The 11,496-nt window shown below is 31.3% G+C and overlaps 1 protein-coding gene across 1 annotated transcript; it reads right to left on the bottom strand.

The window, feature by feature from the left end:
• Nucleotides 1–1,280: 1,280 nt before the first annotated feature.
• LOC134715243 (uncharacterized) lies at nucleotides 1,281–9,531 on the bottom strand. The gene is made up of 4 exons (XM_063577295.1): nucleotides 8,898–9,531; nucleotides 6,886–7,176; nucleotides 2,492–2,546; nucleotides 1,281–2,065 (listed from the first exon to the last, which is right to left on the bottom strand). The coding sequence occupies exons 1-4, from the start codon at nucleotides 9,528–9,530 to the stop codon at nucleotides 1,296–1,298; spliced, it is 1,749 nt and encodes a 582-aa protein (XP_063433365.1). The 5' UTR covers nucleotide 9,531; the 3' UTR covers nucleotides 1,281–1,295.
• Between the last annotated feature and the right edge of the window lie 1,965 nt (nucleotides 9,532–11,496).

Here is an 11,496-nt window from a genome sequence, read left to right as displayed (position 1 = left end):
TTAAACAATTTTAAAACTACACATATCTAAGATTTAAAATATATCATCAGCTATATATAAATAAAAAAATTGTTCTTCTACATAAAATATTATAGCAGGTTTTCGCAACTGCCTGACATAGTTCTTCGTTTCTGAATAGAAATATAAACTTTTCGTCAATAGACAAGTTAAAAAATTGATCGTCATATTGGTGGTTTCAAAATAACAATTTCAATCAAATTAATTTTAAAATTCACATTTTTTATGAGTTCAATTAAAAAGAAATCTATGGTGTACTCGGCGAGAAAAAAAAAACTATTCAACCTCCGTTAAAATCTACAGTTTACTCTACACGTCTGATTCACAAACATTTTATTGCGTCTTAAAGTCTAAAGGAGTAGTATAAACATCGACTAAAGAAGTATCAACGGTGGATAACCAAGTCCCGGCCTTATACATCAATAAATAACTTTAGGGATACTGACAACCACTACAGAATTGAAAGACCATTTGTAATAATTGTATATAAAACAAAATATTAAAGATATTCTGACCACACCAATATCTAAAAACAATCGTACGTATTGGTTGCATATCTATGAAATCGGATTGTGTGGCTCAGTCTTTTGTTTTCTATGTTGCTTCTTGGGTACTATTGTTAGTTTGGTCGTCTTTTGTTTTCTTACATGGTGTCCTTAAATTTTGGTTACAAATGAAAGAAATTTGCCACCATTGTTGTCCATTATACTTTTAGACTTACATCATATCATATTGTTAATATGTACTGAGTTTAATGTTACATTAAAAAGAAGCCCGACAAATATTTTAAAAGACACTAAAAATGTTACATACATTTCTTTATTGTAATATTTGCAATTTCTCAAACCGTATTTCAAACAATAACATCATCAACACACAAGTTTGATAATACTGAAGTTATGTTTTACAAAGTTAGATTTATAATAGTTATCTGATATAAAACTTTTAAGACACAATGCAGCCATTACTTGTATAAATATTTGTTTACCCCTGATGTCTTTTGTTTTTGCTATTGGGTTGTTGTCTCATTAACATTTAATACAACTTTCATTCATAATCATATATATTTTAATAAACATCTTCAAGTTAAATATTAAGCTATACAAATATATTTGTAGGTTTGGAAATATCTTCTATTCTAGAATAATATATTAATGATAACATAATTTACTTATTTAAAGCGAAAACTTTCTTCTGTGATTCTAGGTTATGTTCTGAATTTTACCCCATGGACATCTAATCAAATTGCTTTTCAGTGCACTAAAATATTCTATTTATTAGTATTCATTAAACACTGAAATTGCGTCTTCATTAAAAATGGCCAGTTTCTTTTGTACAGGATTATAACTTATTCCACTTGTCCATATCAGCGATGTTAGTCCCTTTATAGTAACTTTTTTGTACTCCTTTCCATCAGATGATACATGCACTGGTCCATCCTTACAAAGCACATACACACTACCGTCTTTTAGTATCGTCATACAACTGACCCTTGCTTTTAACTCTATATGGGAAATCTTGTTATTAGAGTGATTGTAATGGTACAGGTAATGATTTAAACCATTTCCGTAAAATATACCATCACCAGAACCACACAATCTCATAGGATAACAACCATAAGTATCAATGCTCTTCTCCACCTTTTCTGTCTGAGGATCTATGATCAACAACCTTCCAGGACAGCCTACTACTAACTTGTTGTTTATTGTTGTGATGCCACGACACTCTGTAGATAATTGTATTGATTTCACTTTCTGTTTATTGTTTATATCCAATATGTCTATACTGTAAGGTAGTGTAACAGCTACTGTAGAGTTTTTGACTACAGTAATATCAAATGGCTGACCATGTAGGTGTATTCGACCAAAACGTGCACCATCTGTATTATGAATCTCTACAGTATTAATCCCAAATCGTGTATAAGCTATATGTCCATCATCTGTAATCACAGCTTTGTTATAGAAGTAAAAAAAGCTTGATTCTATAGTAAATTGATGATGTTGATAGAAAATATCTTGTCCTAGTATGTAGGATTTTCTTTCTTGTCCTATACAATGAAATACATGAAAATGTTTTAAGCTTATGTGGTAGGTAATAAGAATCATAACTGCAATATGAACTAACTGTTTTATAAATTTCCACTAAATTAGGAATTCTTATACAAATAGGTTATCATTACATCATCTCGCATCAGTGCTATGTACGCAAAATAAGGGTCTGGTATATATCACTATTAATATAACAACACGTCTTTTCGATATTATAAATTTATTAAGAAAAAATCACAACTTTAACAGTTGACACAACATTGCTATTTTAATGTCATTTCAACATATAATTGCAAAAATATTTTATTTTTATTTTAAAGCTCTGTGTCCATAAAAAAAATGGTTAAACCTCTAAAAAAATAATATTTATCATATTGGCATTTGATAATATCTTGAAATAAAATTATATCTGTGACAAAACTTACTATGGATATCAATATTTTCTCTTGGTTCTCGTTTTTCAGCATAACATAGAAGTTTCTGAAATAAAATGACAAAATTTAACATAAAATTGAAGGCTTTTATTCTATGAAAAATAGCATAAAATAAAATTAAATTAAATAAAATTAAAAAAAAATAAAATAAAATAAATTAAAAATAAAATAAAATAAATAAAATAAAATGTCCCCCACGTTGTTTATATATCCAAAATACAAAGCCAATGACTAAAAAAGCAATTTTGCTTTTGTTTTCTAATTTTTTTCTTTTTATATCTTAAGAAAAATAAAGGTTTCAGGGCAAATGCAGTATGGTTCTCATAATATTTTTTTTTAAAAGAGGCACAACTCATTGACAATACTTGATCACAACTTATTTTCGAAAGTTGCAAAGACATTGCCAATTTAAACACATGATAGAGGATTCATCATGTTCTAGCAAGAATTGAATACATGAAAGCGATATCATTACAATGTTCCATATAATCAATATTTTCAAGGGGCATAACTTTTTAAAACAAAATAATAGATCAACACTGATTTAAAACTCTTCAAGATATTGCTGATATTAATCTCTCATTCAAGATTCATTAATATACAACAAGGATTGTAAACGTGAAACCGTAACAAGATCAAACGCTTGTTTAATCATAATTTCAATGATTGAGGGTTGATACTCATAAGGATTCTTTTAACCCAAAAATCCAAAAAAGTAAATAGTCTAAATTAACATACTCCTGGGGAAGAAAAGCCTTAGTATTTCAAGTATTCAAAAGTTTTGTAAAGTACGAAATACTTATACTAAATATAAAAACGTAAAAAGTAGAATAGACATGATAGAGAATGGTGGTCAAAATAAAAGAAGAATAAAGAAAATGCTTAAAACTTTTCAGAGAATACGAGTTAAAAGACCCCATTTCAGACTCTCATGAACTAATAAAAGGAAAATCTTTAATATTATATTCTATATTTTGAGAAGAGCGGACCACGTCTATTCACATTCCGTTATTTTTTGCCTGGAATGCATTCACAGTGTACTTTATACTTGGTTTTTTTTTAAACATTCACTCATGCTATGTTTAACTTTAATTATGTTTAGTGACAGTTTTTACAGAACATTAAGTTAAGGCGAATGTCCTTTTTCATATTTTGAAAATATTATTAATTCAAATACACAAAACATACGCTGACAATGATGAAAAAACAGGCACGGACATAGGACACGGAACAATTAAAGATTAAAATCACACAATGCAAAACGTAACACATTTATGGTTACCGCTTGATATGCCAATACATTCGAGAAATCGGTACCAAGAGCTGAAGGACTCGGACAAAACAAAGAGATCAAATCTAAGGCTGCAGTATAAAATCGTCAACTAAAACTTTTACCAAAAAAGAATATAACTTTTGCCAACCAGGGTTTGAAAAGAGGTAAAACATATGCGGCGGGTTTTTTTCTTATATAAACGGATCAAAAATATCTCTCTTTGATTGGACAGAGGTGAAATATAAACATACCATTACGATGCATAACAAAACAAGATAGAAGAAAACCGAAGCGTAAATCAACAAAAGGGAAAAAGTTTAAAAACAGAGATGGCCAATTTTCACATATTAGAACAAAGTTATGCTGTATATGAAAACACCGTCTTCGTAAAATTGGGATCAACTCAAGTTCTACGACAGGCCAGGATAAGCAGCTTTAAATTCTTATAACACACTTGACGTGATTCCCATGATATGTATGCCTAGGAATGGATAAATGTATCAAAAACAAAGGAACATGGGATCAATGTCTTATTCTTTCGGACCGAAAACAACTTTTAACAGTCAATTATTACAATAAGTATAGTGAAGATCTGTTGAGAAGTGCATCTTGCACGATGTCAGCAAGTGTGTTTTGAACGCGTTACGGACAGAAAGATAGTCCCGTCACCATGTCCTATCCGTAACTTTGAATCCACAATAGCTATTTTTTTTATTTTTTTTGTTTTTAATTATATCACATTCAAATCAAATATGTAGCGCTTTGTTCATGTTACATGTGTTTTATACCTGGAAGTTTTGGGTTTTTTTTGGTTTTTTTTTATACGACCCTCTTTTTCTTTTGTAGCATGAAGGTGTCATTAGTCGGTGGCGAGTTATTAAAAAGCCTTATATGGTTATGTAATTTATAAATTTTAAAATTATAAAGAAACTAAGGTTTCAACTCCTTCAGGCAAATACAAAAAAGAAGATATGGTATAATTGCCGATGAGACAACTGTCCACATGAGACCAAAATGACACAGACATTAAAAACTATAGGTCACCGTACGGCCTTCAACAATGAGCAAAGCAAAGCAAAGTTGGCTTTAGATGAATTTGGCTATTTATTTCAGGTATTTTTGACATAAAAGAGGGACGAAAGATACGAGAGGGACAGTCAAACTAATAAATCGAAAATAAACTGACAACACAATGGCTAAAAATGAAAATGACAAACAGACAAACAGTAGAGCAAATGACACAACATAGAAAACTAAGGAATAAACAACACGAACCCCACTAAAAACTAGGGGTGATATTAGGTGCTCCGTTAGGGGAAGCAGATCCTGCTCCACATGTGGCACCCGTCGTGTTTTGGACAAATGCTCCAGAAACTAGTTTTCCTCATTGTTGAGAAGACCGTACACTTGCCTTTTATTGCTTACATTCACTTCATTTGAATTTAGTGGATAGTTTTCACATCGGCAATTATACCACATATACTTATTTCTATATTAGTAAACAAGGTGTATTTGGTGTATATATCAATGAGATAGCACATAAACAAAAGGCATGAATTAATGCTACTTTATAACTAGAGGCTCTAAAGAGATTGTATTGTTCACTTGATATTTTTCATTTACTAGTAACTGATACAATATTTTGAAAATAATTCTAAAAGGTAATAGCTACGAAGTAAAAAAAATGCTTCATAGTTGTAATTCAATGTACACAACTCCTACAGAGTCATCTTAGAAAATCCTTCATGTTGATTAATAAGCAGTTATTGTCATGCTGATTTAGAAAATACGGATGTATACAGTAACCGATTGTAAACATATTCTAAACATTTCGCCAAAAAAAGACCTTTACAGGGTTATTATTATATGAGGAAGCCATAAACAGCTCTGTTGGTTTTTGATGTATTTGTCAATCTTATATTTCTGATATTTTGCAGTTTACGGTTTCTTTCTGCTCACTATAATTTCTGCAGGAACACAAAAATAAGAAAATAGTTTTTTAGGGCAATAACTCCTATGTGAAGTCGAATGACAATTTTGCCAAAGCTCGCCTATCTAAAAATCTTTTTCGGATAGAAATATTGTTGTTACAGTGTACATGTACATACTAAAGTTATATATAAATTGGCAATCAATGTATTCCAAGTTCAACAACACATAAAATGATGTGACTCGCCATTTTTACAATGTTTGACTTATTTGTAGTGGATTGGTTATGCTGGTGTAATTATTATTTTTTCTTGGTTTTTTTCGATTCTTTCCAGCTACTATGAGTACCAAAAAAGATAAAAATAGGGTTGAATAATGTTTCAAGGGTAATGACTTCCATTAGGGTTGTCATACCTAAGGAACTTATCCTGCTGATCATTTGTGTCATTTATAGTGTCACGTCATATGTAGACGAAACGCGCGTCCGGCGAACTATACGTATTTAATTATAATCCTGGTACCTTTGACAACTATTTGCTCGTCTATTATCTTGTTCAAGAAAAATTGCCAAACTTGAAAAAAGGTCTGGTAAAAGACGTCAATTAAGGGTAATAATCCTATTATAGTCCAAATGAGTAGTAGGAAATCTTGTTATTCTTAACATTTTAACCACTGTTAGATCTATTGCAGTTTTAAAAACAATGGACGATACTTTCTTCTAATCCGTGTGCTATTGACGGATGGCAAGCAAGAACATGGACCACATTATAAAAATTTAATCAAAAAGAATAATTGTGGCCGAGCTTGGTTCCAATTTACCAAAAGAGGAATTTTTTTTTAAACATTTATCAGACGATGAAGATGAATATCGCCATGTAATGATAAAAAAATACTATATCAACACGCTGAGTGATTTAAAAAGAGGCTTGTATAAAGTGTTTTATATAAAACAGCATGATATCATCCAAAAACACTACGAGCTGCAATGTTCTGAACATGAGACCCCTGCTTCAAAAATATATTGCTTTACAAACTGCTTTGAATAAGAAGTCTACTAGCGCAGCTATGGGAATGCGCTAAACAATCAACTAGGTCAAGGAACGCACCACTACACTTCTCCAACAGCTAGTTTTTAATGAAAAAAAATCTCATTCAATTATTTTGCTTCATGTATAAATATCACCTGTAATGCATCATTTATCAGAGGAATTTCTTGAACAGCTGTTTGTATAGATGAGTTCATTTCTTGAAGAGTGGTCGTTATCCCTTGTACTGATCCACCCATGCCTTGTACGGTAGTGTTAACCAATTGTACTGATCCATCAATGCATTGAAGTCTGTTGTTTACCGCTTGTACTGATCTATCTATTCCATGAATATTCCCTCCTATACCCTGTAATGCAGTACTAATGCCATTGACATCCGTTCTCATCCCTTGTACAGACGTATTTGTCTCTTTGAGGTAAACTTCAAACTGATGGTAGAAAAGACAGATTATTTCTTTAAACTTTGCATAGTATGTGTTACATATGTTTATTGTACAGCTGTCAGTAGAAACACAAAATGACACAGAAATTATACAACTATATGTTACCATACGGTCTTCAAAAAAGAGAAAATTCAAACCGTATAATCAGTGATAAAAGTGAAAAATGTTAAACAATTCAAACGAGTAAAACGGCATAATATATGTACAAAATAATGAACGAAACAGAAATATGTAACATACATGTACATGTAGTTACAAACGACAACCACTGATTGTAATGCAATTTAATTTTGTTTGTAACTAAAAAATATTTTAAAGGAGTGAATTCCACGTTCTACGAATCTGTAACTAATAAAGTCATCATTCTTAATTCTGATATTTATTTAATTTTTTTTTTTTTTTTTTTGGGGGGGGGGGGTATGCTATATCTTACAGAAGTCACATTTTGAGCCTCAAAATATTCTTTTTGTCAATGTTGAATCCATACTGAAGCGTACAAAAGGTATAATAATGTACAGTGTTCATGTGTATATGTTTGACATCGTGAGTATACATATGACATCACATTGTTTCGTTTTAAGACAATCCAACAGTTTCGCCGACTTTTTCATTTATGTCATCAATTTATTTAAGGGCATACGATACAGTTTTGATCCCTTATGTACATTTGATAAAATAAAAATGTCCATATAGACTATTTTTACTTGATTGAATCAAATATGTAATTAAAAATATACCTTCATGTGCTAATTTTTAGTCAGTAGAATCAGGTCGACAAATGTTGTATATTTGCTCAAAATTCGGATTTTTTGCCGTATTTTCTCTTTCGATAGAAAGACATAACTTTTTTGTTTGAAAAGACAAATACAAATTGTTTTTTGTTAAATAATTTGGAATGTCTATATTTTATAGGCATCTTAAAAATTTATACATTTTTTATTCAGAAATAAGTTTTTTTTTATCAAATGTTCATGAATGTAGAAAAAAAAACATATTTTTTTGCTGTATATTTAAAACAAAAAGCACTATTTATGAAAATTGGCACACATAATCTTCTCGCGTAATCAAACTTGCATTTTAAACAAGAGGGTCCATGAACTCGTTTTCAAGTTATATAAGTTTATATGAAAAAATTCAGTTTAAAACTGAATCTTTTCCCGATAAGTCATAGTTTGATGTCGCGAAAATAACATTACAATTTACGTAAGCAACGTCATTACCTCCTCTGTAGATGTATCGTATGCCCTGAAGGGGTCAGCTAAAGCCCATCTGGGGGAGCGAGATTTTCTCGCTGCGTAAAAGACCAATTAATTGGCCGCGCACTAGCGTTAAATTTAATTTGCATACATGGATATCATTTTGGGAATATAAACTTGTATAATTCGAAGTTAAGTATGACGTCCATTGTCACTGAACAAGTGGGATTTTCTCGTTACATTGAAGACCTATTGAGGATCTTCTGCTGTTCTATGATCTGGTTGTTGTCTCTTTGCCACATTCCCTATTTCCATTCTATATTTTATTGAGGTTAAATGTTTGAATACTTTTTTTTAATCGAAATTTTTAAGTATTTGTTAGACAAGAAATAAATATTTTTTGACAGAAAGTTATTGCAATAATTGAAAAAGCTAAGTGAATTTGAGCGCCGAATGCGCTATTAATAAGTAAAAATATGTTTTTATCAACTATTGCATAGTTGTAACTACCTCCTCAAATCTCTTGTTTAAATCTGACAGGTGTATGTAGTATTGTTTACACAGTTGTTCATCAAGAGGTCTGTTCTTCATTTCATCAAGGTCACTCTGTCTGGAGGGGTCAAGCTGAAGGATATGATATGTCAGATCTGGCCACAGTGAGTTGTACTTTGGTTCAGTTATACCGCCGTTTGTGTTATGACTAAGATAATCATTTTTGTACTGCCTAAGAGACCTGACTGCCTGCTCTTCAGCTGGTCTCAAGGTGAAGCAGTTGACAAGGATGAGTGCCATCAAGGTGATATCAAGGTCATCAAGTTGGACAGGTTTAGCTGTATATTTACAGTGACAGTGGTGTTTACCTGGTCCAGGATTCTCTGTATACAATAGGTTCCATTGATAGTTGTTTAGTGGAAGTTTTTGTCTGGCAATACAGTTTGTGCTATCAACACAGCAATACCATGTATATCTGTGATTTAAATGGAACAAAGTGTGAACTACAGGTTGGTTGTTTATGAAATCATGCAAGCAACTGAATGCAGCTTTAGAATAGTTCTTTTCTAGTTGTCTTCTAAACACAGGAGTCACAACTTCTAGAAACACAGACCCAATAACAAAGAATCGTCTACGGTCTTCTCTGTCCATGATTTCTATAATTTACATATATATACAACAATGTATATGCTTTTGCATGATAACAACATAATAAATCATAGATATATATTAGTTATCAAAATTAAATTATCATTTGGGTGTAGTCGTTTCAAGTTATCTCGATAAAAACAAACAAATATTTATATGACAATCAGGATCATCAGATTGATAAATATCAAAAGTATGTCGAATATTGTATTAATAAAATTGAGAATAGAAATGGGGAATGTGTCAAAGAGACAACAACCCGACCATAGAACAAACAACAGTGGAAGGACACCAACAGGTTTTCAATATAGCGAGAAATTCCCGCACCCGGAGGCGTCCTTCAGCTGGCCCCTAAACAAATATATACTAGTTCAGTGATAATGAACGCCATACTAATTTCCAAATTGTACACAAGAAACTAAAATTAAAATAATACAAGACTAACAAAGGCCAGAGGCTCCTGACTTGGGTCAGGCGCAAAAATGCCGCGGCGGGGTTAAATATGTTTATGAGATCTCAACCCTCCCCCTATACCTCTCGTCAATGTAGAAAAGTAAATGCATAACAATACGCACCTTTAAAATTGAATTCAAGAGAAGTCCGAGTCTGATGTCAGAAGATGTAACCAAAAAAAATAAACAAAATGACAATAATACATAAATAACAACAGACTACTAGCAGTTAACTGACATGCCAGCTCCAGACTTCAGTTAAACTGATTGAAAGATTATGATTTCATCATATGAATATCAGGCACAATCCTTCCCGTTAGGGCGTTTAGTGCCATCCTATCATAACATATGTGAGATGAAAAGACCCTTTAAGTGGATCAATAGTAACGCCAAAATATGCAATTTTTAATGACCTTACAACAGTATCGTAACTATATCCCTTCTTGATAAGTCTATTTAAAGGTTTTGTTAGTTTCTGGGGTGAATATTGACGTTTTTGTGCTTTATAAAGAATATTTCCATAAAAAATTGGATGTGAAATACCTGAACGTATAAGAAGTCTGCATGTTGAGCTATATTTAAGAATGATGTCCTTATACCGATGATAAAATTTAGTAAATGTTTTGACTAGTTTGTGATATCGAAAACCCTGGTGTAATAAGTTTTCTGTAATACATAAATTTCTCTCGTTAAAATCTAAAATATTGACCCCTTTGTCATGATTATTGATTTAATTGTCTTACATTTGATATCAGTATTTCATTTGATATCAGTATTAGAATAAATAAAATGAGTTAAGTTCATGGATGAATGGATGGATGGAGAAATATTCAAAAATTGCAGGGCTGATAGAACTTAGCATAGTGAACGTTATTTCCTAAATCAGATTTGCTCAAAATGCTTTTCATTTACACATTAAAAAAACTCTAATAAGTGGTCGTTAAGATATAAGCCACCAACTGCTTTTTATCCCTATTGTCACTTGGAACTCTATAAAAAGTGACCCCGGGGTCAAAATACTATTTTGAAATTTGACCTCGGGATCATAATAACGCATGATATTTTAATCCGGGTGTCATTTTTCCAATATGGTATTTTGAATCCACAATGAAAAATTAAACCCCTCCGTTTTAGATAAACAATATTGTAGTTTATTATATGTACAATATGTTTGCTATGATTTTTTTTCTAAATTGAAGGTCTATAGTTAGGGGGTTCAATGTACCATGGCAGGGAATTCAAATACCATGGCTAAGTATATAAAAAAACATCTATATAGCATGTTAAAAACATACCAACAACCTATTGGAGTATTACTACTATCCATGGTATATTGATCCCTCTTATTTCAAAAGTTCTAACAATATGTATTCCTTTACATTTTTAACAGTCTATTGAATTCGTCGTAATTATGTATGTAAATTCTATGTACTATTATCTACCCGTAATTGGAAATATATTATATCTTATCATAGCAATAATACTCAAACTATGTAACATGCTATGGTATTGTGATC

The sequence above is a fragment of the Mytilus trossulus genome, chromosome 4 (assembly GCF_036588685.1).
Source record: "Mytilus trossulus isolate FHL-02 chromosome 4, PNRI_Mtr1.1.1.hap1, whole genome shotgun sequence".
NCBI lineage: Eukaryota > Metazoa > Mollusca > Bivalvia > Mytilida > Mytilidae > Mytilus > Mytilus trossulus.
Note: the sequence above shows the minus strand (reverse complement) of the source record. Positions and strands in the feature narration are given on the sequence as shown.